General features: G+C 34.8%; 3 protein-coding genes across 3 annotated transcripts; 2 read left to right on the top strand and 1 right to left on the bottom strand.

Moving 5' to 3' along the window:
- Nucleotides 1-1,223: 1,223 nt before the first annotated feature.
- On the top strand, nucleotides 1,224-9,538 carry LOTGIDRAFT_222500 (hypothetical protein). The gene is made up of 16 exons (XM_009067430.1): nucleotides 1,224-1,340; nucleotides 2,007-2,105; nucleotides 2,437-2,583; nucleotides 3,037-3,128; nucleotides 3,416-3,477; nucleotides 3,627-4,022; nucleotides 4,231-4,344; nucleotides 4,595-4,668; nucleotides 5,091-5,246; nucleotides 5,402-5,467; nucleotides 5,689-5,853; nucleotides 6,259-6,432; nucleotides 6,781-6,930; nucleotides 7,243-7,350; nucleotides 7,781-7,921; nucleotides 8,435-9,538. The coding sequence occupies exons 2-16, from the start codon at nucleotides 2,016-2,018 to the stop codon at nucleotides 8,543-8,545; spliced, it is 2,046 nt and encodes a 681-aa protein (XP_009065678.1). The 5' UTR covers nucleotides 1,224-1,340; nucleotides 2,007-2,015; the 3' UTR covers nucleotides 8,546-9,538.
- A 6,674-nt stretch (nucleotides 9,539-16,212) lies between these two features.
- On the bottom strand, nucleotides 16,213-21,126 carry LOTGIDRAFT_222496 (hypothetical protein). Its single transcript, XM_009067429.1, has 9 exons — nucleotides 21,007-21,126; nucleotides 20,540-20,681; nucleotides 20,091-20,228; nucleotides 19,593-19,664; nucleotides 19,134-19,264; nucleotides 18,455-18,509; nucleotides 18,105-18,231; nucleotides 16,592-16,698; nucleotides 16,213-16,342 (listed from the first exon to the last, which is right to left on the bottom strand). Exons 1-6 carry the CDS (start codon nucleotides 21,024-21,026, stop codon nucleotides 18,464-18,466), a joined length of 549 nt encoding a protein of 182 aa, XP_009065677.1. The 5' UTR covers nucleotides 21,027-21,126; the 3' UTR covers nucleotides 16,213-16,342; nucleotides 16,592-16,698; nucleotides 18,105-18,231; nucleotides 18,455-18,463.
- A 1,721-nt stretch (nucleotides 21,127-22,847) lies between these two features.
- Nucleotides 22,848-25,978, top strand: LOTGIDRAFT_169123 (hypothetical protein; the record flags this gene model as incomplete). Its single annotated transcript, XM_009067428.1, has 4 exons — nucleotides 22,848-22,863; nucleotides 23,165-23,206; nucleotides 23,751-23,909; nucleotides 24,510-25,978. 4 exons carry the CDS (start codon nucleotides 22,848-22,850, stop codon nucleotides 25,976-25,978), a joined length of 1,686 nt encoding a protein of 561 aa, XP_009065676.1.
- Nucleotides 25,979-27,296: the final 1,318 nt, after the last annotated feature.

Raw genomic sequence — 27,296 nt, 5'->3', positions numbered from 1 at the left:
GAGATTTATTTTTCATTTGATGTTGTTTCAAATGAACAAAAACCGCGAGTTGGAAATCTGGTGTCTGTCAATGCGGGAAGGCTGAAAGAAAATGGTGGATGGATTGCGGTGAATGTTGTGATCGATTCTGCTTCATGGATGGATGAAGGAAAAGGAAAATTTGATAATCGACCACTTTTACTTCCAAAAGATTCTGAAGATTTGAAATTTATGACTTCCACTGTTGGAAATATTACATCACTCAATAAATCCGTAGGAAAAATTAACGGAGATATAAAATTTGATGTGGAAAATGACGTAAGTATTGAATTCAGACCTCAGATAGGTGATTGGGTACGTGCTGTCGTTCGAACATTCGATGATGGATCTTTACAAGCCGAAGATGTGGAGCCTCTACGGATGAACACAATAGAAGGGGAGGTAACTGCTATTAAATCAGACCACGGTTATATCAATGGTGACATTTATTTTACTCCCAATGTTTGTCTTGGGGGGTTTAAACCTAAGAAATGGGACCCAGTAAAAGTCAGTGCTATTGAAAGTGATCAGGGAAAGTGTTCCTGGAGAGCTGTGTCTGTAGTTCCCAGATCTAAAGGTGCTCGAAGCCTGAGGTAAATTCTATTTTTTATAAATTACAACATTAAACTCACAATTTGCATTTTGTTCTAATTCGAAAGCTTTAGTTACAATTTCTATGTCACCATTAGCGTTTCAATTTACTGAGATTCACCAGACTTTTACACGCTGACAGAGATTAGAATCCAAGACCACTATTTGTTTGACGTAACTAAGCAAATGATGTCATGAAAAGATGTCAGCACTCTAAGTGACTGTGCTACAGAACCCCTGGTTGATTGACAAGGGACAGCAGGTTTGAATCTTATTTTGTATTTTTCAGTAATAGATCTAACAATAGTATAAACACACAGAATCAGACTGATAATTGGATCATACCAGGACAGAGACCACAGTTGTAAGTCATTTAGTCCTTTGAGAGTTCACACAGCTTGTAATATTTCTTTTAGTATTTTTCTTCTCTTCAGCATTTGCAGTTGAAAGTAGCCTACATTTCCCAAACTTCCTTTCTTGTAAATGATCATAGCAGTTTAGAGTCCACATAGCTAATAATATTTATTTGGTATTAAGGTTTATCAACTCAGCGTCCGTTCAGAGAGTCCATGATGTTTATTTGATATTGGTATTATATACATTCTGTTTTCAGTAAAGGAGGAAAGAAAATACTACCTGTAAGATTAGAACATTATCCTGTGCCAAACCAACTCAGAAATGCTGTTACTGAAAATGAAGAAATTACATTTGTAGTTCCAGAATTGATTCAGGTTTGATTTTTTTGCATTTTCGAGCAGGATCACAAAAGTTATCAGGCTTTTGATGAAGGTTCTAAACAATTGTTTTTAGAAGTAATAGGAGCCGCGGTGGCTCAGTGAATTAGACGCTTGCTCACTAACCTGAAGGTCCAGGGTTCAATTCCGGCATAGGTCGAGATAATACCTTTGGATTTTTCAACCCGCTTTCCCCCTGTCAGTGATGCAGGTACGAGGGGCTGACATGGAAAAAGCGTCTAGTCGTTCGGATGGGACAATAAACCGAGGCCCCGTGTGCTACAGGCTGTGCACGTTAAAGATCCCTCGACAGTTGGAAATCGAAAAAGAGCAGGCTAATGCCGCTGTCTTGGCAAAATTTCCCTCATTGCACCCTGCATGGCGTTGGCCATTTTCATTAGCCCACATGGTGCAGAAAAGTAGGACGTAAAACTCAATTCATTTCATTTCATTTTTTTAGAAGTAATAGAACCATGGACACTAAAAATAATGTGGAAAACATTAACTTAATTATCAGAGAGCTACTTCACTGCTCTTTTGGGGTGCTTAATTTAATGGCTTTAGTCTAAGCCAGCTTTTAAGCATCAATTAGACAAATTACAAGCTATTATGACTTCAGAATGCCTAAAGCTTAAGCTTAAAGTTAATATTCTGTTTTACTAGGAGTTAGATATGGACAACTATACACACAGATTCTCAGCTTTACTCCATCTTGAAGAAATACAAGATGAAATCGACATTCGAGAGTTTGATTTACATCGGGTAGGTAGGATATTGCCAATGACCATTTTTACAAGGATAACAACTTAGCTTTACAAGGATGCTGTCTACCAGACAGTCCTAGACCAAACCTCTTGGTTATGATTTTACAAGGATAGCAACTTAGGTTCACCAGGATCCTGTCTGCCAGCTGGTCTTTCCCAGATTTTCAGAACCTTTTCATGGATTGGTCTACTGGAATAATGAGGCATGATGACTAGGAAAGGGGAACTTATACTGAGATAAGCTCTTGTTATTGAAATTCAACCTAGGATTTTATATCTGAAACATGTTTTGACAACATACCCTGAACTCTTATCATTTTGTTTTGTAGGTATGTTTACGTAAAACAGGAGAATATTTAGCTCTAGAAGTACCAGGGTTAGCCGAGGGTCGGCCCTCAGTCCTGACGGGGGATAAAATTATACTCTCGGACCCCTGTGACCCAGAATCACCCTGTTATGAAGGGTATGTACATGAGGTAGGCATGTGGATCTTGATAATTTTTATTGTGGACTCCTAGTTCCTAGACTGGAGTGGTACCCCATTAGGTGCCCAGCGAGCAATACAAAAGGGGGCCTTGGAGGTCTAATGGACAATTTTGATTAGTAATATTTTTATATTACTTTTGGTTTAAGCGTTTACCTTTATCAAATTGGATTGGGTTGTGTTGCTAGATGGAATGAGTTTTAGTGGAATTGCATTACCCACAGACGTCTGATTGTAAATTGGAATGGGGCATATTGATGCTATCAGTGTCCCCAATAAAAAAGTTTAGAAAACCTCTGTACAATCTCTTTAATACCACTAGATTCTATACAATACATTGAGTTGTATTGCTGAATGGAATGAACAGCCAAGGGAATAAGTTCCTCCTGAAAGTCTTTGAAATGATTCTAATATTTTGAATTAAGACTGAATTATCTTCATCTAGGTGTTAAATCATGAGGTGTGGTTAAAATTTAGTTATGAATTTCATTCTGGTTATAATGGTGAGGATTATAATGTAGAGTTTACATTTAATAGGTAAAATATTTCTTATTTTGAAACCAATGTTTACCGTACCTAATTGAGGCTAGGAAGAGTGTTGTGTGCAATGAGGGAAATTTAGCCAGGACATTGAATTTTCCTACATTTTTTCGATTTCCAACTGTGTAAGGATCATTAACATACAGTCTGTAGCACACTGGGCTTCTGAGTTTGCTGATTGGCCAGGGCTTTGTCAAAATCAAGCTCCAGTGTAATTTACAGTTTCGTTTGAAATTTGATTGGTGAATAAGATTTTGACTGAGAAATTTGTGATTCTCTTTCAGGACCTCTTTAAGAAGATGTCACCAAGCCTTGAAAATAGCAGTAAAACAACTTGGACCAGATTGTAAGTATATCTGCAGCATTATATAGCATTGAAACTTGAAATATCTTGGATGAGTTATTGCCCCTGACAATAACAGAATTTGATTTTTGACTAACAAAAAGGTGACGGAAATTTTGAATATTAATCCAAAGTCTGATGTCTATTTTCAGTATTATTTCCAGTAAATATCAAAGTTAAGACACCACAGATTCGAATGGAACGGAGAACCAATCATATGGACGTAATTCCAGTGAAAACAACTTTTAAGAACTCACAAAATCAATTTAACGGACACAAAAGAATTTCACCGACTAAGTACGCTAATACAGATCGTGTTAAAAATTTATTGGATTCTTGCGATGGATCAAAAGATAGTTACATTCCAAATGGAAGCGTTCAGAAAAAAACGGAGAAGGTCAAAAAATATCTTCCAAATGTGAATCTTGCCGTCCAGGATCAGATTGAGTTTATTAATGAAAAGTTAAACGATTGTCAAAAACTTGCCGTTATAAAAATAGTTTTAGGGCAATGTCGGCCATTACCGTATATTATATTTGGACCGCCTGGTAGGTAACTTGATTATTTTTTGCATATTGGTAACACCTTTATTTTAAGACATAGAGACAAAGGTATTTTGGGACAATGTGTTTATGGAAGGTGATGTAGAGGCAGCAAAATTTAATTTGTTAATTCAGTTACCTTTGTAGAAAACATGTTGTTTTTGAAATGTTCCAGGTCTGAAATTATCTAAATCAATCATGTTTTTTTTTCTAGGTACAGGGAAGACCATCACAGTGGTGGAATCTATACTACAGATATTGCTGCAGATTCCTTCTAGTAGGATTGTGGCCTGTACCCCCTCTAATAGTGCTGCCGACTTGTTGGTAGGTCCACCATCTTAAAGGGATTGTAAAGATTCTTTCTTGAATTTTACATCTGTGTTTCTAAAAATTCCACTAAGACTAAGCATTTTAGGAGAACTCTTTCACAAATGCTCTAATATTGTTAACAGCTAGAAAGGAAAAAGAAAAACTTGTCAACATTTATGTGTATCAGGGACACTGATAGCATCAATTTCTACTATTGCTGTTAATGAAATAGTCACCATCATCAGTTAACTTGTTTCTATTGTAGGTAGAGAGGTTGTTTGCCAGTGGTAAAGTAAAAGTTTGTGATATGGTCAGGCTTAATTCATTCCATAGAAAAGATGAGGTATGATGTTTAAATGTAATATTGTGGTCTGAAATGTCATTTATGTAGTAAGAGTAGTCTCCCTTGAGAGAGCTATTGCAAGGCCTTGAGATTATGTTTTTCATTCCTTTTTTTCTTTATTTACCTCTTGAGGCTTGATTTCTGACAAAGATTGAGATAGGCCTATTACCTTCAGATATTTTCCCAATTAAAAATCTCATACATGGCTGGGTGGCCAATATATTGCATCTATGAAACCCTCTGAGGCTGCTGGAGTTGAAATTACATAGGATCTCAGCATAAAGTCAAATAGTGCCTTCAAGTTCAATCATTCATTCATCAGACCCCAGCATAGGTTGAAAGTATCTTCATTTATTCATTAATTCGCTAGTCTAGAATGCTGATGCAGGATGCAGCTAAGATGTCGCTGTTTTCTTTTTCAGTCTATACCAGAAGTAGTCCTGCCGTTCAGTGCGCGTGGTGAAGACATCAATATAATCTGCCGCTATAGAATTGTCGTCTGTACGTGTAACACTGCTGGCTCATTGGTTAATCTTGGGTTAAAGGTCGGCCATTTTACGCATGCTTTTGTGGATGAGGTTGGTAAATATATTTGTTATTTTGGCTAGAATCACCTTGCCTAAATGCTTCACATTTTCATATTTGTGTTTGAAAAGTCAGATGTGATAAGTTTTAGTTCTGTATTATTCAGGCAAGTTTCTCTGTTATAGTCAAATATTTTTTTTTAATTCAGGCAGGACAAGCAACAGAACCAGAATGTTTGATTCCGCTTGGACTTGTATCAGGAGCAGACGGACAGGTATGTTCGATACAGTAGTTTTGTATCCTAATTGACAAGAGCTCATCTTGAGATGACATTGTGTGTGAAGGTTAACTTTCCAAAAGCATCTGTTAGTTTAAATGACACATCTCCTACAGTCTGTTCAATTCAATCTGTCGACATTTTGATAGCTAAAAAGAGTCAGCTGTTCAACTGTCTTGACAAAATTTCCTTCATTTTATATTTCCATTTCATTTCAGACAGTGCTGGCAGGAGACCCAAAACAGCTGGGTCCTGTGTTAATGTCTCGGTATGCTAAGTTATATGGACTAGAGTTATCTTTCCTGGAGCGTCTGATCGACAGATCTCTATACAGACACAGCGAGTCTGATTTCCAGGAATTTGGTGGCTTTGATCCAGAATTGGTGAGTGTTTTCTTTCGTTATTATGAGTTTTTGTGAGATCTGAGGTAGTTCAGGGCTTTATGTGAATCAGACGCCGAAAATAAACAATTAAGTAAGGAATTGAGGCCCGGCATCTGATAAGTCTTGTGCAGATGTGGAAAATTTATGTGAATTGTAAAGAAAATAAACTATTAAATAAGGAATTGGGGTCTTTGAGCTCTTTAAGTCATTTGTCAGTAGTGAAAGCTCATAAGATAGCTGAACATTTTCAGGTAGTTATTGCAACTAGGGGGAGCCACAGTAGGTCAGTAGGTGTGACCCCTGTTCGCTGGCTCGAAGGCTAAAAGAGCAAATTTTGTCACAGCTCTATTCCTTTAGCCTTGACCTTGTCCTACAAAATCCTAAAAATTCCTGCCTCTGTTTTAGGTAACGATGTTGAAAGAGAATTATAGATCTCATGCAGCCATATTGAAACTACCGTCCGAGTTGTTCTATTTTAATCAGCTAGAAGTAATGGCTGACCCAATATTAACACATACAGCTATCAACTGGTCTATGTTACCTACACCAAGCTTCCCAGTTATATTCCACGGTGTTCGAGTAAGTATACACTGTCATGCTTTGTGGATTTAAAAAAGGATTTGGACTTGCTTGTATTTACCAGTCATGTCTGACTAGAGTTCTAGACTGTTGATTTGGTTGTATCTATCAGTCATGTCTGACTAGAGCTCTAGACTGTTGATTTGGATGTATTTACCAGTCATGTCTGACTAGACCACTAGATTGTTGATTTGGTTGTATCTATCAGTCATGTCTGACTAGAGCTCTAGACTGTTGATTTGGCTGTATTTACCAATCACGTCTGACTAGATATCTAGTCTTGATTTAGCTGTTTTAAGTAGTCATGCCATTTAAGTTGTCCATCATTAATATTAGCTGTGTTTCTAGGGAGAAGATTTGCGAGAAGGAAACAGCCCATCCTGGTTTAACCCATCTGAGGTAGTCCAAGTTGTCCAGTATCTACAAGGTCTACTGAAGGATGCTAGTCTTGATCTACAAGTAGAAGACATTGGTATTATCACACCTTATAGAAAACAGGTAAGGTTTCTTGTGGATAAATTTCGGCCAGTGTTTCTATAAACCCATTTCCCATTTACCTATGTTCACGTTATAGATCCCTGACAGTTTCAAATTGTGTTTTATGACGTCACTATACTCAAAAGCTGCTAATGATAAGGACCTTTGCGATAAGTGACGTCATTAAATGCATAGTTAAGTGGAATGGCAGGAACCACAGATGTCTGAAATGGTGCAAATTGATACTATCAATGTCTCCGATACAAATACAAAATCTATAAAACCTCTTTACAATCCATTTAAAAGGGTTAACCTATGTATATAATTGTACAGATAGAGAAAATAAGATTATTAATAGAGAAACTGGGTGTTGAAAGGGTCAAGGTCGGGTCAGTTGAAGAGTTCCAGGGTCAAGAAAGACAAGTTATAATAATCTCTACTGTAAGTTAATCTTTCCTTCTGATATTAGCTATGTTGACTCTCTAAGGAATGCCGAGTTGACTCGTATAGCATAATGTTATTAAATATGTGGACTCTCTGAAAAGGATGCTAAGTTGACAAACCATAAGCTAAGTGGACTGTCTGGAAGGAAATGCAGAGCCGAAAAATTAAAATATCATAGAAAATTTATTAGCTGTGTGGACTCTCTTAAGGGAATGTCAAACGACAAACCTTATTACCAAATAAACACTATGATAGCTATGTGAACTCTCCGAAAAAAAATGAGGAGTTGACAACCTTGAAATTGCAAAATCCAAGAGTTCGGATAACAAAGAAACATTATTAGCTATGTGGACTATCTAAGTCTCTAACATATGCTCTTTCTACTACATGACCTATGCTCCTCTACTGTTCTATTCTCTACCTACAGGTACGTTCCAATGAAAGATTATTAGGATTTGATATCCGCCATGTTTTAGGGTTTCTCAGTAATCCTAAAAGATTTAATGTCGCTATAACTAGAGCTCAAGCTGCACTGATTGTTGTTGGCAATCCTTTTGTCCTGTGTCAGGTGAGTGGCCATCTTTGATTTTTTTATCTTGACCCTTTAGGTTGAAAGCTTTAAGCTGATAGTGGGCCAACTATTGAAAGCACTGGCCAAGTCACCAGGATTTGAACCCACAGACACCTAAATGCCTTTCTGATGACAACCTAACTCACTAATGATTGAGCCATTCCTCTACTACAAAAAATATTCCAACCAACCACTCTGTGACTGGCAGAACCTGAGAGCAACTGTAGGCAACTGGGAAATCAATAGCTAGATTATGTAGACCCTAGTACATCCTCATGTCAATTTGATACTGTCATGTCAATTTGATACTGTCATGCCAATTTGATACTGTCATGCCAATTTCATACTGTCATGTCAATTTCATACTGTCATGTCAATTTCATACTGTCATGCCAATTTCATACTGTCATGTCAATTTCATACTGTCATGTCAATTTCACACATCAAACAACCCCCCCTCCCCCCCACCCCACCTTTCAGACTGTTCAATTACATTGTTTTTATATTAAGGATGAAAAATGGAGAATGTTTATAGAATACTGTATTGATAACGGTGGCTATACAGGATGTGAAAAACCAGACTTTGCCTTGTACGATGTACAGGATGATTCTCTTACCTGATACTGATCTGAAAATCAATGTGCGATAACTAAAATAACAATGGTGGTGCTGTAAACATTGAAATTTGGAAGGTGCTGTAAACGTTGAATTTTGTAAAACTGGGGAGTTTGAAATTTTCCAACTGTCATAATAAAATGAAATGGAGATTTATGTTCGAATCTTTCTGCTATAGATTGGACAGAAGACAAGCTACATCATGCAGTGTGCTAAGAGGGAAAATTCCAAACTATCATGGAATCTGACAAACATAATGGATTTTAAAAAGTGTTTAATCTGATATTTTTTACAATAGAATAATAGTGTAAGATAGAATGAAATAAATAAAAAGCTATAATACCTTGGAGTGTATAGGATTTAAAAAATACTGTGGAATACCAATTGACAAGTCTACCTGAATATAATTAACTGTAAACAGACACCATGCAGTGTGCAATGAGGGAAATTTTGTCAAAACGGTGACATTCTTTAATCTCTCTAAAGAGTTATTTCATGAATAAATCAAGTTAAAAATACAATGAAATGGGAGTATTTTTCTTCTTTTTTTTCCACGTGTGATTTGAGCTATAAAAAATAATGTTAGATAATGCCATGCAGTGTACAATGAGGATAAATTCTCAAGACAAGTGATAAGTGCCTAAGATATTCACCTATTGAGGTATTTAAAGAGGGAGTTTACCATTCCTACTCTTCTATATCTGATTGGATAAAAAGAAAACAGATACAGCCAACGCTATGAATTGTGCAATGAGGGAAAATTTCAACTTGGGAGGTATCATTAAGAGTGTGAGCTTAACTCATTACTAATAATTTGTCAAAGCAAAACATTAGACAACCATAAAAACTAACATCAAAATATATAAATTAAAAAGCAAATGGAACAAGCAAGAAAATAAAGAAATACTGAACATTGGAACATGGTTTGAGAATTGGAAATATTGAAAATATGATTAAAATACAGCTCTAGATATATTTTTTCGTTTATCGTCTGTTGATTTAACGGTGGCGCCCTCGATTGGAGAGATCTAAACAGGTTCCGTCATTTCCAATTCTGCCCTCAATCGATATGTCACATTCAAAATTTTCTAAACTATTTCCTTTTCCCGCCATTTTGAATTCTGTCTGCATCTACTATTATTTCGGTACGTCTGTTCCAATTCTGCCCTATTTCGAACGATATGGAAGCAGATATGTCACATTCAAAATCTCCGCCATTTTGAATTCTGTTTGCACCTACTATTTTATCCATACACGTGGATCGCATTCTGAACTCTTATCCATCTTGTTTTATTGAACATTCTGTTGATTCCATGAATCCCGAACGTGCAGATCTCACCAATCAAGCAGCCCCAACATCAACAATATACACTGAAACCTAATTTCACTAAACATGCTAATAATATTTTCTAAACATAACATATAAAAAATCTTAAGATAGCTTGCCAGGCAAGGTAATATACGCCCACTGGCAGCTTTGATTTTGAATAAAAATATCTTCAGTCATACACTTATTTTGAACTCTTTAGGGCGATACTGAATAATATTGAGTATGAGTTATTTCCCTTGTTCTTGAAAACGTGTTCAATTTTTAGCTCGTGAACACTCTAGAAGGCAAATATTCAATCTTCAGCGCGGGACTGAATAATAAAACCAAGTATTGTCAAAATCCAGCAAGAATCATGCCTTTTAGTGTTGAAGAGCTAAATTTAAAAGCGTTTTCAAGAACAAGGGCAGTAACTCATACTAAATATTTTTCAATTCTTCTGATTTTCAATAGGGTTCATCCTTGGGTGATTACGAACACTCATACCAAGTTTTGTCAAAATCCGTCAAGAATTGTGTCTTGTAGAGTGTTTACGAGCAATTGTGGACGGACGGACCGACGGATATGGGTGACGGCAATATACGCCGCCATTTCATGTGGGCGTATAAAAATAAAATGAGTACATATATTTATGTCCATCCGCGTAGGATTCAAAAACAAACGAATCATATCTGTCGATTAATTAATTCTTTCTGAACTCCGCCCATAAACATGTCTTGAAGCACTCTTTGGAGAAAAATAACAACAAAATACTATAATAATAATAATAATAATAATAATCAACCTTAGAATAATCACACTAGTAACTCACTAAAAATCTAAAACTATTTGATCCAACCAAAAAATTGGAGCAAGCGACATCAAATATATTCTGAATATGCACAGCTTGTAAAACAGACTTAAAGAGTTTGTCAGAAGATTGTCTGAAAGATGTATAGGGGACAATGATAGCATCAATTTGCACCATTCCAATTTTCATTCTGACGTCTGTGGTTCTTGCTATTCCAATAAGTGTGTGATGACGTCACTATCGATAAAAACCAAAGAAACTTTTGCAAAAGTGACATCAGAAAACGTTTTCTTTTTGTGGAAATTTCAAGAAGCTGGCGTCTAATGGAAAATTTGAATGGTGTAAATTATGGATGTATCAGAGTCCCTGATACACATAAATGTTTTTTTTAGAAAACCTCTTTACAATCCAAACTATTTGAAAATTAATTGTAAAGTTGGTCCTAAGCTATAAATATAGAATTGGGTCAGCATGTTGAACACTAGACTGTGTAAAATTAATTGAGATTTCAAGTTGTTTAAATCAGGTTGAAGTTTGTTTATCTCTTTCCTTGTTTTTTTGTCCTCGTGCTGTGCGTTCTAAATCTTCTATCTTGATATCTGGTATAGCCTCTGGAAAAATATCACAAAAAAGTTACTACAGCACACATGGCCTCGGTTGTTCCATCCGAACGACTAGACGCTTTTTCTGTGCCAGCCCTTCCGACCTGCATCACTGACAGGGGGAACCCATATGAAAAATAAAAGCTATCACCAAACCTTTCAGATAAGATTTTAAAATATTGGAGGCCATTTTGATCAGTTGATAAACTTACCTCGATACTGTAAAAATTTCCAGTCTTCCGTCAGGTGATCTACGACATTACAGATAGTTTCTACTCCACTATAAAATAAATAATTTAAAACAGTCAGAAATTTTTGTTAACCTGGAAAAGATCATTGAAGAGGTTTGGCCAAGGACCAACTGGTAGACAGGATCTACGCGAGGGTTGTTAATTCTAAAAAAAAACGTACCTTTGAGAAGGTGTGAGGGATCCCAGTGAAGGACAAACATCATCCAATAAAACACATAAACAATGGTTGATACAATCTTGTATTTCATCTTGTTTTAAATCATCCTAGAGACAAAATATAAATCAATTTATGCTACGTTCAATACCACTCGTGAAAATAGTGTTTACGACTTTCTCGAAGTCTGAAAATTGTGCGCAAAACTGAAGACTGTTCGGACGATATTCACGACTTTGTAACTAAAGATGGACGACGAAATAATGTTAGCCATTTTTCCATGAGGTCAAGGTGAAGGCCGTAGAAATTGTGAAAATGGGTGTCGTAAATTTTCTCTATATTCACGACTTCCTAAAGTAGTAAATACAAGAAAAACCTACTATCGAACGGAAATTCACAACATTAACCCTGCAACGGTGATCACGAGAGGTATCGAACGTAGCATTAGTATGGTTATCGGCAATCTCAATCGAATACAATTTTTTTTTCCTGATATTTTTGTCTCCATGGTTTCCTACAGGAGAGAAGTGACAAATACAACATAGGGCTAGCGAAGAAATAATAAATATTTTACCTTTATAAGTAAGAGTAGTTGACCATCAGCGAGACCACGTAATAATTGTATTATGGTACCCCAACATGCTGAGGTTACTGACGTCTGCAATAAAAACAGCATCATTACTTCAATTGACTAGATTTCATCTCATATTGTCAACAAATGTTTCTGATACACAATCCTCATCAGGACAGAAAAGGGGAATAACTTTCCAATATAGGATTAAATTATCAAATTAGCTAATTGACTGCTGACACAAGTTTCAAACATACAAACCTCATCAGGACAACTAACTTAAGAAAAAGGGATTAACTTTCCAAAATAGGATTAAATGTTACCAAATAAACTAGAGCTCATCTCATGCTGTCTCTGATACACAATCCTCATCAGGATAGTAGGGGGTAATGCAATTGATCAAAGATCCTGCAAGGGGTAATAGAAAGGTTGAAAACCCCTGGTGTAAAAGGCGTAAGATTAAAAATAAGTTAACATACCCGAAGAAAATGACTGAACTCAGCTGATATCAAAACTATGTCAGGTTGGAACTGAAAGTAGATATTTTAGGATGCAATTATTACCTTGAATAAGTCAGCTTCACTCATAATTCCAGTTCACCCAGCTGTAAATGGGTACAGATAATCCAGCAAAGATCAATGCCAAGAAGTTTAGGCAGGGACCAGCTGGTAGAAAAGATTCTTAACTGTGAACCTGTGTTATCTTTGTAAAATATAGTTATTTCGTTGTTTCTATCTGTGAATATGCTATTAAGAAACTAATGTAACTGTGGTTTTTATAAGAGAGATTGAAAGAAGATAAATACCTGATAAGATATGGGTAATATTATTTGGTAAAAAGCTGCTATTAAATCACAATTCACTAGTGTTGACTGTAACAACAATAAAACAATATATTATGATGGGGGGGGGGGGGGGTTGAAACCCAAAAACGGGCTCATATATATAACACTTCAAATTTTGTATCTTAAAACTTTTAAATCTTATAGGTAGTTAATAGACGTCTTTTTTCTTTTCTTGTCTCTTTTGAAAATAGATTCTTAATCACAAAAAATTAAGATTTGAATTAAGGGGTTTGCAAAAATATGAATATTCTAAAGACACTGAATTTTGAAACGAACCTTATTAAAGACAATATTAATACACGAAGAATTCCGTCTGGCTGAATCCTCCCCGCCATTTTTATCACTAGTTGATATGTTGAAACATAATGTACTGTAAAACAAATGGAAACAAGGTAACATGGAATATTCCAGTTCTTGATTTCTGGCTCCTGATCAAAGAGAGTGTCTACTTGATAAACTTGTCTAAAGTCAAGAACATTTAGTAGCATTTCCATAGCTGTCCTGATGAGGATTGTATATCTGAAACAGTAGTCATGTGTCTTTGTACAGAGTGTCTTTGCCAAAGTCTTCTAAAACTAGCTGTCCTGATGAAGCTTGTGTATTTGAAACGTGTTCGATGCATGACATGAGCTCTAGTCAATAGTCAAGAGCCGAGAGTTTTAGCACTGTAGATTTTCCTCATTGATGATTTCTGACTCCTGTCCAATGGGGTAGCTTAATTTGCTCATATCTTATCTTGGTATTGCAAAGTTGTCAATTAGCTGTCCTGCTGAGGATTTTATATCCAAAACACAATGATAATATGATTTTTATAACTTACTTGTCACCAATTTCACCTTCAAATTGAGCATTAAAATTTATGATCAGTATTCTGAAAAAAAAAAATCAATAAAATTGATAAAAAAATTTTCTGATGAGGAAACAAAGTTCAGAAAACTCAATCACTCTGCAAAAGGCTCAACCAATCATAGAATGAAACTCTTTCAATAAACTGTGATACAGTAGAATTATCATACCTATTAATATTATGCTGTGTTCTGGAGTAAGTTGTTACCATGGATACAAGATTTTGGATATCGGCTGTTTTGGTTTCATTTGAAATACTGAAAAGTCGAAACAAAACACAAATTTAGGATAAGACTTAAATGGGGAAAGTTTTGGGTGTTTTTGGTATCATTAAATTGTACTACACATACAACTGTAGACTTTTTGATCAAAAAGACACAAAATTTTTTCTTTGTATTTGAATGGCATGACTGAAAATTAAAAATTTGGCATGGAAATTCAAGAATGGAAAAACCAAGAATCAAAATGCACAAGGTGAGCCAAATGCTTGTGAAAAAGGTAAAAAAAAAATTACCTGAGGAGTGCAAGGGCAGACTGGATCTGAAATTAGAAGAAAATTAATTCGCTTGTTCACATTATACCAAATTTGATATATTCACTCATATGTTTTCCTTGGTGCAGAAAAGTAGGACGTAAACTCCATTCATTTCATTTCATTTCAAATGTTTTCCTTTTCTGTCAATAGGCAAAAAGTCATAAAAATACGAAACAAATTGAAGAAAATGGACACCAACCTCATTTTGTAGAGTTTTATCCACCAGTTGGATGACATCATCCTTTATATTCTTAATATCTCCCTAAAAATATAAACCAATTGAATTTTCTAACACTACACCAAATCTAAGATAGACTATTATGGAAAATGTTAAACCTCCACTAAAATTCTAATGAGTCATGGCATAGGAAAAGAATTGAATTATGTACAAACATGGTGGTTTGATAATGTATTTACATATAGCTAAAAATACCAGTGAAATAGCTCAGTTGGTAGTGAGTTGGATTGTTGTCTGCTAGGTGATTAGGTGCCTTGGGTTCAAATCCACCTCAAGAAAAGAAAAATTCTTGTAATAATTAGTCTAACTATGTATTATTAAACACCAACCTGTATATACAGTGATCTCTGTTTATGATCGTATTTCTGGAGAACACTTTCTATACTGCTCTTACACTCACAACTACAAAATAATATTTCATAAAACATTAAAAATTCTTAGATTTAATAAATAAATTTCTACAAAACAAAAACGTGGCCCCTAACAGACAAATTCTCCTTTTATTATTGTTGCCTATCAAACCATCAAAATAACTCTATCCTTACATACCTGGACGAACAATCTTCTTCAAAATATGACAGAATTCCAAGTCTAAAAGATAAAAGAAAGATTGCATTTGAACTCTTTTGTTTAATCAAATTTTACTGACAATTCTATATATACTGAAAAGATACTCATAAATTGTCTTTATATTGATAAAAATATTTGCAAGCCTAAAATTGAATAAAAAAAACCTGGTTTTCTTTGTAATTTTGAGATATATGATCTAAGAAAAAGTCTTACTTATGTTGTGTTGTTCGTAATGTTGTAGTTTTAATAATATTTTCTAATTTAGCCTCCAGTTGATTAATCTTTATTTCTGTATCAGGGTCTTTATCATAACAATCTTGTATTAGAGGATATTCATCTTCTTCAACTTCATGATTACTGTTAGATCTAAATATAGTGGACCACAGCCATATACGCCCACCACGGCATGCGGATGGTAAAAACGAAACATCCAATTTAAGTTTCATCAAAATCGGTTGATAACTAAGAGAGTAATAGCATATTCAAGATTTTGGGGCAAGGGAAACTACTCTGCTTCTAACGGTCGAAAATAGCTCAAATTCGAACTTGATCTTCGTTTCATGAATATGTATACTCATACCGAATTTCATTTGATTCCATCAAAAAATCTAGTTTTTAGTGCGTTTACAAGCAAATGTTGACGGACGGGCCGACGGACTGACAGAGGTGCCGACAATATATGTCCACATAGAGAGATGTGGGTGTATAAAAACAAATCAAAGAAATAATTGCACCATGTTTGGACTAAAAGGCCAACAATTTCATGCAAAATTTCAAAAATTTTTGAGGGATCTTCAATGTATACAGCCTGTAGTATAATGGGCTTGATTTATTGTCCCATCCAAACAATTAGACACTTTTTCCATCTCAATCAATCCAGCCTGCATCACTGGATTGAAATATCAGAAGATATCATCTCAACCTTTGCCTGTTGATAAACAATACTTACTCAGAGGGAAGTCTGGACAAGTGATGAGTTCTAGCTCTTTGACATGGTTCCAGTAATCTTTGGTACCTCAGGCAGCTCCAGAACGGTCGTAATACTTTTATAACATTCAATACACTTTCTACAACACTGAAAATATCATTGTTAGAATCAGACGACAATCTGCTCAAAATATGGCCTTGTTGTCTGATCTGTAACTTTTTTAAATGTTTTAAGCAGTTTTAGCTTGCTAGTGATGCCAACCCTTCTGATGTAATGTCATACTATATCATAGATAACTTATTATTCACAGGAGATTTTGATCACTGGAAAATTAGTCATAATAATATGGTCAAAATAACAAATTTCAATCCAGGCCGAACAGTTGATGGTGCTTACCTTTCTTTAGGAGGTAAAAGCTGGGGTAAAGAGGGACAGACATCACCTAGTAGAGTCTTAATAGATATTGCTACACTTTCTGATAGTGAGTTGATACAGTAACCTCCCTATAAAACAAATGGTTGAAAACAGTTACAAGCGGCATATTTTTTTGCCGGAAAAAGAAAAAGTCTGCACTTTTCAGACACTAAATATAAATTAAAAAACCATAAATCCATTATAATTTATGTGTATAAATTAAGTAAGCCCTTCTTCCAACACTAAATCCATTATATAATATTGTATAATTTATGCGCATAATTAAGTTAGACCTACCTCTAATAATAAAGCCATTTTACCAGCAGCCAATGGGGATAATAAATTAATTAGATGCGAAAAAAACAGAGGTGTAAGTTCCATTTCACCCTGAAATAATAAACAAAGCAGAAATTCAAATGTTCTATCTTGAAATTTGGAATAGCCTGATTTCAGCCCAAGGAATAAAAGCTATGTCGCCATGCAGTGTGCAATGAGGGAAATTGATGGCTACATTAGCCTACTTTAATTCCGATTTCCAACTGTCCAAGGATTTTTAATGCACACAGTCTGTTGCAACAAACAACTAGACGCTTTTACCATGTTAGTTTCTCTGAAAGGAGGAAAGCAAGTGGGATACCCAGACCTTCAAGTTAGGGAGTCTGAGGGAGGAAAGATAATGTACCTCTGGACAACCTAAAGCACAATCATAACCAGCTGAGACTATTATTAACTCTGGATCAAACTAAAAAATAAACAAAGATACAGTTACTCTTTCATGGGAGAAACTTAGTTTACTGGAGATCTTTTAGGATGTAAAACTCCATTCATTTCATTTCATTTCATTTACTGGAGTACTTTAAAATAAAACAAATTCTGAGTATTATATTATCAAGAATGTGGAGACTGATCTAATCCAGTTGTATTAAGTAAGCATGGCCTTTTTCGTCTTTTGAAGCTAAAGTCTTACAGGAGAAAATCTAATTTGGATAACTTAATACATAGTTTTCACATTGTAGACATTTTTCTGGCAATAAACTGGTTTACTAACTGAGCTATAAGCAAGTACCATAAACAGGAAAACAAAAGAAATCAAGAGATTTAAAAAAAAGTTACCTGATAGGCAATGGGGAGTAAAACATTAAAAAATATAAATAAATAATCACTGTTGGTACAACCAGCCTATAACAAAAAATACAAAACAAAATCATGAGATCTTGTTACTTTTAGAGCATTGTAATCACTGATAACATTGTCGTTATAACTGACTATTATTCTGTGAATGTTGCTGTTGGTTTTTATTGAATTGTAGCAGAACTGGATGTCAAATTTCTATAAAGTGGATATGAATAGCTCTTGAAGTGCCAAAGGAGAACTGAATATTGAATTTGTATTTGGAAAAGTACTATGAATAGCTGAAATTGAGCTCTGTCAGCTGGTAAAGTAAATATTTAGATGACTGTATCACTTATGTGTGATGTCTACAGGCCAAGCTTACCTCATTGAGGGGGACATTTATATTATAACCTTGACCTTCACCTTCTCCGATATAATCATAGTCTGACTCGCGGAGATTCGGCCATTCTTTACCATATTCATAACGATGTATCGAAAAATATATTACTCTGAAATTAGACAGGCAAATCACTTTAATTCTTTAAATCACAAATATTAGCAAGTCAAAGATCTTGGAGGCTTTCAATCAAATGAAATGAAAAGAAAAGAGTTTTACAGCCTACTTTTCTGCACCTAATTGGGCTAATGAAGACAGGCAAAGTCATGCGGGGCCTCGGTTTTGCTCAATGCTTACTTTCGCTAAATAAAACTAAATATAGGGTATGTACTCACCTTGGGTCATTATAAAAAGCTCGTTGTATCCCCTGACCATGATGAACATCCCAATCTACAATTAGAATCCTATACCAGGTATAATCATCTACAATTCATACTCTATATATACTCTATCCCTAGTATCCTATTTAAAGGGTCTGAAATCTTTCAAGGGAGTCCAGACCATCAAAAAAAGTCACCGAGAATAAGTTAGGCAGTCTTGACACCATCATTTTACGATATATGACCATTGAAATATGTCTGCCGTTCTCTATTAGAGCTCATCTTATGCTGCTCACACGTTTCAGATACACAATTTTCATCAGGACAGATAGCTTAATAGAAACATTAACTTGTAGTCTACCAACAACTACCTAGTCTGTGATATCAGTTAGCTGGATACGGATGTTAACTTGTCTTCTGCCAACCAACCAACCAGATACGTTTTCAAAGGGATGTTTGTGACAGTTGTGTTATGGAGGACACCATTTTGTAGGTACTGCACTTAAGCTTTATTAAATAATCTGATTGGTTGATATTATCACAATAGGTCACATGACAATAATAAAGAATAATAATTTAAAGGTAAACACTTCAGTATGCTACAATGTTAACTTTCAATTATAGAATTTTAACAAGCAGAATCAAATTCAATGAGGAAGACCCTGGCTGGCTAATAAAAAATCCATCAAAGTACCTTTTTAAGCCGTAATTATTAAGAGCATGGTGAGCGGTGATAGCAGCATTGTTTAAATAACAGTAGCCATTAAATTCTTCTCTAGATGCATGATGACCTGGTGGTCTTATTATAGCAAATCCATTCTCAATCTGAAAATAATTCATCAGAAATTAGCATTAGTCGACTCTTGGAAGTACTGGCACAGGCATCAGAATTTTTCTCATCTTGAGGAGGATTCGAACCCATGGCACATAATAGCTAGTAGATGACAATCCAACTCGCTACCTACTGAGCTATTCTCAATCTGATTTTAGGTGGAAGGGGAGGGAAACATGGTAGGGGGTCTAATTATAGCAATTCCAATCTTTTTCTGGAAATCATCCAATTGAGGTCTCCCTCTAAATTTAGGTAGAAATGTGATTTCGTTTTAAAATGCTTTTTCCAAAATTGACAGCATGAATTTGAAAAATTATGTACCTTATTGTGAAAAATATCATCTATCAACTGTAAACAAATACCTAAGGCAAGACGAGCATTTGCATATGAATCCTGAAAAATAACAAGATATCAGTAAGACATTTCTTTTCAAAATGGTTAGAAAATGTGTTCATAAATATAACAACATAATCTTCCTGAAAACTGGTATTACGGGGTGAAAGCCAACACTGCAAGCACTGGCACAGGTATCAGAATTTTTACCAGAAGAGGAAGAGGAAGATTTTAACCCATAATACCTAATCACCTAGCAGACTCGCTATCGACTAAGCTATTCCACTGCCATAAAATTGTGTAAAAGTCATATTAGATAAAAATTCACATAAAAGCATCGGCCTGGGTTAGGAATCTTAAACTATGTTGTGGCAAAATACATGAAACTTTAACTTACATCATATAAATAGTTAAGTTTGTTGCCAAAAAATGGTATTATAATATAAAACATTAGTGTCAAAATACAAAATCCAAACTCCAACTTACATTATGAAAATATATATAATCATATTTAGTTGATAATTGTTTCAGTTCTTCTTCATTCATTGTTTCTGAAGATTTTAATATTTCTATGTGTTCCTTTGTGTGTAATAGTTCCATGTCTTCTTGGCTTGCTATACGATGCTACAATTACAAAAATATAAACCTAGTGTACATAAGGATAAATAAACCAAGTACTAATGATCCGAACTGCAAAACAAAACCAGAAATCCAAAACAACATATTGGCGAAATATTGGTAGCAACTAATGAACTTTTCACATGAGGAAGTATATCAATCATAATGTAGTAAGTATTTCATAATGAAAAGTGTTATCAGGTGTCTAGAAGAATAAGCATACCCTGATAATATTTGCTCTACCAACAGCTAGATTTAAAATAGCTTCCTTTGTCATATCAAGGATAAATTCTGGAAAAATCACGACAAATACACACCTGAATAGGTTGACATCTTTCTATTAGATTGTATAACTGGCACCGATCATATGGTTCCAGGATTCTGTCAGGCTGTTCTGTAAAATCAGGATTCCATAAGCTGTAATGTTTGGCCAGGGTTTCATCATATCCTAAACCAGTCCTGGAATAATAGTCAAAATTCCCTTCCATATTCCTCTTTCAAAAACATTTTTTTAAATCCTTAATACATCATCATCATTTAAAATCCTATTTTGATTCAAGAATTTGAAGGGCTATTGATTGATCATGTTTGCCAGTTATGTCTCATTGGAGATCCAAAGTGACAGGCACTGATTTTTGCCTGCAGGACATTTGTAAATAGATTTTCTCACTTTCTGAACACAACTACAAATAGGAGCTCGTAAAATGAATTTGAAGATAATTAATTTCTTTTTAGAAAACTATCTTGTATATGAATTTTAATAAAAAAAAAATATCTACTGTACCTTCTACATGGAGAGGCCATATTTCTTTGGTCAAAGTTTTCACGCAGAGCGAACCATTTCTATAGGCAAGTTAATACTGAGAGAGTGGAGGTCACAATCTTTAATACCAAAACAATCTTCCTAAAATTACAGACAATTATCTCTCATTATCTCTAATTAGCTGTCAATCAATTATCTCCCTTGTCATAATATTCTAAATTATCCAGCACACATTTTTGTTTACATCTAGGAAAGATTCAAAACAAAAATTCGAAGGGTCTACATTATTCTTAGGTAGTTTAAGTAGTGATGAACACAAATTTAGGTTGGTTGAAACAGTTTCTAATCATTCCACACTAAAAATAAAGTGGACTAGTCATATATATGCTTTTAATCGTATACAAATGTACAGAGATATATTTTTTGCTGAAATAATGGAGTTTTACACCCTACTGTCTTCTAATATCTTGTAGGATTATAGGACTCTGGAGAGTAAAGGCTAACAAAGTTCTGCAGTGTGGAATGATGGAAAATTTAGTCATAAGAAGACAGCCAATACACCCACTCCAATGCCTTGATCATTTTAATTTTGAAAAATTCAAATGTTATATTTTTTTACGTTTAAACAAGGTCATATAATCGTTTTTGGTTTAATTATCAATCCAAAATTTTAGCGCAACAAAAACAATGCTACGCTTATGCAATTCATTGTTTGTTTTTCAATGAACATGAGACGATCAGCTTGAAAATTACATTGGTAAATAGACCAGTCAATAAGGGACATTGTGCAAATAGATCGACAACATTTTCTCGACATAAAAACTAAATATCTTGAAAAATATTGAGGTTCTCTTTCCGAAAAACTACTTGCTACCTGAAAATTTAATGATTACATAATTTGTGTTAAGAAAACGAAATATTTAAATTGTAAAGTCAAATTTTATTTTCTAAATGGTTATGAAATGATTTTTTAAAATGTCTCAACCATTTTATTGCATTTCATTTTTGAAAAGAAATGCTTAAATGCATAAGAGAACTTAAATAAAAAGGTTAACCATTATGGTCTGATTTATAAGAAAGAGTTATCCTTTAACCTATTTCCACTAGGTGGCTCTACTGACCGGAAGTAGATTAAAAGAAAACAAGTCGAAGAAGAAAAACAATGAAGAAAAATAAAATAAGAAACCGTTCAAGGTTAATTCTGTTTACTCAAATCAACAGATCTTCTTTTAATTTAAAAACTGACTTATTTGTTAGTGAATTGAAGAAGCTCACCGTTCCGCCTGAAATTGAAAACCTTTTCACTTCCCCTTTTTGACAAAGTTGTTGTTTTTCTGGCTAAGGATGGACGTAGTTTTGACAATTTTTCTTCTGCTGTGCTCTACTTTTCTTTTCATGGCCACTGGCCATGGCCAGTGCTTTTATGGAAGAGTGTCTTCTATACACCCAATACCAGAGCATCAAAGTTTAATTAAAGTTTCACTCAGGAATAAAAAGGAAAGGCCAAAAAGAAGGGGATGGGTAGAGCGAAGGCAGTGGTGCTAAGAAACAGCCTGGTTCTGGCCAATAAGGGACAATTCATTCAACATGAACAAGAAGGTGTTCCCAGTTTGAAGTGGACACCCAAATGTATCAATGAAATAAATGGAGGTTTACATTCTCTTCTGTACTCAAGGCCTGGGTTTATTTTCCATCGGACTACACACATTATCCATGTCATTATTGTCAGCCCTTCAAAGATTTATTAACTCATTCATGATATATTTTTGGTTGTAGATCATAAACTTCTGAAATCAACAAAGAAATTATCTTAACAAGATGGTGGAAGTTTCAAATTAACAATTTGAATGAGTTGGCGAAACATGTCAGCAGTGGCAGGTAAATAAACGAGACAACAAGAAGCTTACAGCAAAAGAAGATAACTGATGATAGACCAATTTGAAATAATACTTCAGAGAGGACCAAAGGAAGACCAAACTGATATACCGTTTCATTTGAAGATGACATTGTTAGCAGAAAGGCTTGGTACCATACTTAACATATGTTTGCATCGTGTTACTCATACTGTATTGCTAACTAACTGATGAAATCAACTTGAGTTCTTTTAGATTTGGGAACAGACATTAAAATTTAAACATTAATATTCCAGATTTTTTATAAATGATATTTTATCTTGTAGAGAAGGAGGTAGACGTGGATCAACCTAACAGGAGAAAAATAGGTCAGTTTTTTTATATTCTGAAAAAGAAAATTCCCCCAAATTTTGATTTATCTGTTTTTTCGATTAAGACATGAGATGCAATTACAGTGCAATCAACAGGCATGACTGGTAAATACAGTCAAATGAACAGTCTAGTGGTCTAGTCAGACATAACTGGTAATACAGCCAAATCAACAGTCTAGAGTTCTAGTCAGACATAACTGGTAATACAGCCAAATCAACAGTCTAGAGCTCTAGTTAGACATGACTGGTAAATACAGCCAAATCAACAGTCTTAGAGCTCTAGTCAGACATGACTGGTAAATACAGTCAAATCAACAGTCTAGTGGTCTAGTAAGACATAACTGGTAATACAGCCAAATCAACAATCTAGTGGTCTAGTGGTCTAGTGGTCTAGCCAAATCAACAGTGTTGAGCTCTAGTTGGATATGACTGGTAAATACTGCCAAATCAACTGTCTTGAGCTTTAGTCAGACACGACTGGTACATACAGCCAAATCAACAGTGTTCTTAATTCAGACCTATTTATGTTTATTTGTCTTAGGTGGTCCAATAATCGAGGCCTCCCAGGAGCCTGAAGAATACCAACAAGCTTTGAAGATAATTCTGGGAACTGTGGTTGGAGTTATTGCCCTTGTTGGTATCATAGCTTTAATACTACTGCTATATAGATTATGGAAGAAACAACAGATAGATGAGCTAGGTTTGTAGAATTTTTAAACTGTAGTCCAATCTGTTAGAGTGTTGAAATGTTGATGTCATATTCTTGGTAACCTTGAATAAGTCAGCTCAATCTAAACTACCCAGCTGTAAAATCTGATGGATTGGGCAAGGACGAGCTGGTAGACAAGAAACTTTTTGAATCTAAATAATTTGGACTTGCCCTGTATCTGTTACTTTTTATGATAAAATATATTTTGTTTTGTTTTTAATGAGTAGAAAGAAGAAGGAGGGCCAACAACATTAGATCTGTCTCAATAGGTATGAAAATAATTTCTCTATGGTAGGGCTACGCCACAATGCTACAACTAAAGGGTATATCCAACTTCCTATGATATTTACATAATTCTCCATCTTAACTTAATACACTTAAGATGCCCTCACAAGAGAGTGAGTACCGAACAGAATTTTTAATTTATATTGTGTTTATTTCTTTTGAACTTCAATTTTCATGATTATGTGCAAAAATGTGAGGAATATTTCTATGAGATTTGGTAGGGTTATTTTTCCTGATGAATGTCAGAAAAGATGAGGCAAAATAATTTTGGAATTTTTCTTCTTAATATCTGTATTTATTTTTTAGATATCAGTCAAAAACAGCTACCAAATGTACTACTCCTCTACTCTGATGATTGTCCTGTACACGAGAAGGTTGCTCAGTCATTGGCTGGATATCTTATCGAGAGCTGCGATTGCAATGTCTTCTTCGATCTATTTGAGGAGCAGATAATCCACCATCGCGGCCTGGATACGTGGCTTGTTGAACGCTTACAGGAAGCTGATATCATTATGGTTCTGTGTAGTATCGGTGCTCGGTTGAGATGTTCAAAGAAGCGGAATCGATTCAAAGCATCCAGTGATCGCACATTGTCTGATTATTTTGCAGTAGCCGTCGATTACGTCGGTGAAAAAATGCGGGTTGAACGAAGCAAGGATCAATCTTTGTCGAAGTTTGTGACAGTTTTCATGGATTACTCTACATCTAGTGATATTCCCCCTCAATTAGAGGCTGGAGCAAGGTTTTGTCTGATGAAGGACATTAACAAACTATACCACTATATTCACGGCGTTCATGTTGACGATAACTCATCAAAATCTGAAGATTCTTATCCAGGGGTAACTGATAAAAATTTTCAAAATAGTGAAGTGGGTACAGAGTTATTCGTCGCAATCGAACAAGCGCGGGAATATTTCCGTAAAAATCCTAATTGGGTCGATGATCGACTGGAACAGATGAACCCACCAAATATTGTGAAAGCCAAAGCTAGACATTATCGCAAAAATTCCCTAGAACAACCACTACTTAGTAACTACAATAAAAACGACTCAAGAAATTTACACAACTCATCAAAAGTTGATGCATTGATTGAAGTTCACACATTGCCAAGAATTTCGAAAGATCAAACCACATCAAATCTTCCTTACAGTCGACAGAATTCTCTCCCCTCTTCACTCAGCAGTCAACTTACAGGGCAGATATCAACAACGCAAGTGAACATATCAAAAAGTTACGAACTTATGCCGGGAAGCGATCATTATAACAGTGGTATCTGTGTGTTTTGTGGTCAGGAGACACACAATGACGGAGAGTATAAATGCCCAGGGTTGAAAAGAACAGTCAAAAATACTGACGATGATGTTGAATCAAACACGTCTCGTTCCAAAAGCAAATCAATGCCTACAGTATATCCTAATAGCATTAACAGTTCTCAAACAGTCTTTCAAGCCGAGGTTCACAAAGCGTGGGATGAAGGTGGACGTATATCACCGTCAGATTCTCAAGATACAGAGTCATTCACTGGTTCTGATACGTTAGAACGCGACATTCGTTCACTCACTGTACCTCCCACCTTCGACCATGTACATTATTCTATTTCGTCCCATTTCTTCACCGAACCATATCAACTATTGCCAACCCTCGTTCATTCAAACTCGGATCATCGTATTAAACCTGTTCCCACCTTATTACGAGTCAATACAAATCAAAAGGAAGATGAAGCACTTTTTCTTGTTCCTTCTCTAGAGAACGCTATACCATTAAAAATACTGTGAAATCTGCCATATTTTTCTCTTCCACTAAATATCATTTTGGAATTATAGACAAAAAAGTTGAAATATAATTGAAGACAATCACTTTATCTGTATCCAAACTAGTCAGATTTCAATTATGAAAAGTAGACAGCTGAATTTGAGCTCTATCAGGTGGTAAAGTAAATATTGAGATGACTATACAGATAGCTGACATTGAGCTCTATCAGCTGGTAAAGTAAATATTTAGATGACTATACAGATAGCTGAAATTGAGCTCTATCAGCTGGTAAAGTAAATATTTAGACGACTATACAGATAGCTGAAATTGAGCTCTATCAGCTGGTAAAGTAAATATTTAGATGACTATACAGATAGCTGAAATTGAGCTCTATCAGCTGGTAAAGTAAATATTTAGATGACTATACAGATAGCTGAAATTGAGCTCTATCAGCTGGTAAAGTAAATATTTAAATGACCATACAGATAGCTGAAATTGAACTTTATCAGCTGGTAAAGTAAATATTTAGATGACTATACAGATAGTTGACATTGAGCTCTATCAGCTGGTAAAGTAAATATTTAGATGACTATACAGATAGCTGAAATTGAGCTCTATCAGCTGGTAAAGTAAATATTTAGATGACTATACAGATAGCTGAAATTGAACTTTATCAGCTGTTAAAGTAAATATTTAGATGGCTATACAGATAGCTGAAATTGAACTTTATCAGCTGTTAAAGTAAATACAGATAGTTGAAATTGAGCTCTATCAGCTGGTAAAGTAAATATTTAGATGAATAAACCTTAAATATATTTAAATATATACCAGACATACTAAAATTTCATTAAGATATTGAGTTGAATTTGTTGTTGTCTTTTAGTGCTATGTTTTCTATTTATTTTTCTTGCTCACATCTGAGTATGTCGACTTGGCATCCACTTTGGAGAATCCACATAGGTAGAAATGTTATGAAAAGTGGGCGATTAGATAACTTACAAAACACTTTTGTTGTTTGATCAATCAGAAGAACTGAACACATTACATTGCAGCTATTTTTTGTATCCCAAAAACCCACCAGGTGTGTTTCCCATTTAGTGTTTTTTTTTCAGTTTTTAATGCACATTAACTTCTGCAATATTTTGTTTTTTAAATTTTATTGAAAGTTATATATTGAAATTGATTTATTACAGAACATGCCAAATAAGTCGTCAAAGCAGATTTGATTTATTTTCTTCAATGAAACGTAATCATCTTAAGCTCATTAAGGATGTAATTTGTTGAAACATTGTGTTAAATTAGATCTGTATGTAGTTTATATTATTTAAAATGACGAAAAGA

The sequence above is a fragment of the Lottia gigantea genome, assembly GCF_000327385.1.
Source record: "Lottia gigantea unplaced genomic scaffold LOTGIsca_82, whole genome shotgun sequence".
In the NCBI taxonomy this organism is placed as follows: Eukaryota; Metazoa; Mollusca; class Gastropoda; family Lottiidae; genus Lottia; species Lottia gigantea.
The sequence above is the reverse complement of the archived record's forward strand: the minus strand, read 5'-3'. Positions and strand labels throughout refer to the sequence as shown.

Coding starts and splice junctions, on each gene's coding strand:
- LOTGIDRAFT_222500 (XM_009067430.1), top strand. CDS start 2,016: ATGGACAACTATACACACAGATTCTCAGCTTTACTCCATCTTGAAGAA. Junction 2,584..3,036: donor ATGAAGGGTATGTACATGAG/GTAGGCATGTGG, acceptor ATCTTCATCTAG/GTGTTAAATCATGAGGTGTG. Junction 4,669..5,090: donor CATTCCATAGAAAAGATGAG/GTATGATGTTTA, acceptor TTTCTTTTTCAG/TCTATACCAGAAGTAGTCCT.
- LOTGIDRAFT_222496 (XM_009067429.1), bottom strand. CDS start 21,026: ATGGCCTCTCCATGTAGAAG. Junction 20,229..20,539: donor AAAGATGTCAACCTATTCAG/GTGTGTATTTGT, acceptor TTGTAATTGTAG/CATCGTATAGCAAGCCAAGA. Junction 18,510..19,133: donor AATAATTACGGCTTAAAAAG/GTACTTTGATGG, acceptor TTCTAATTGTAG/ATTGGGATGTTCATCATGGT.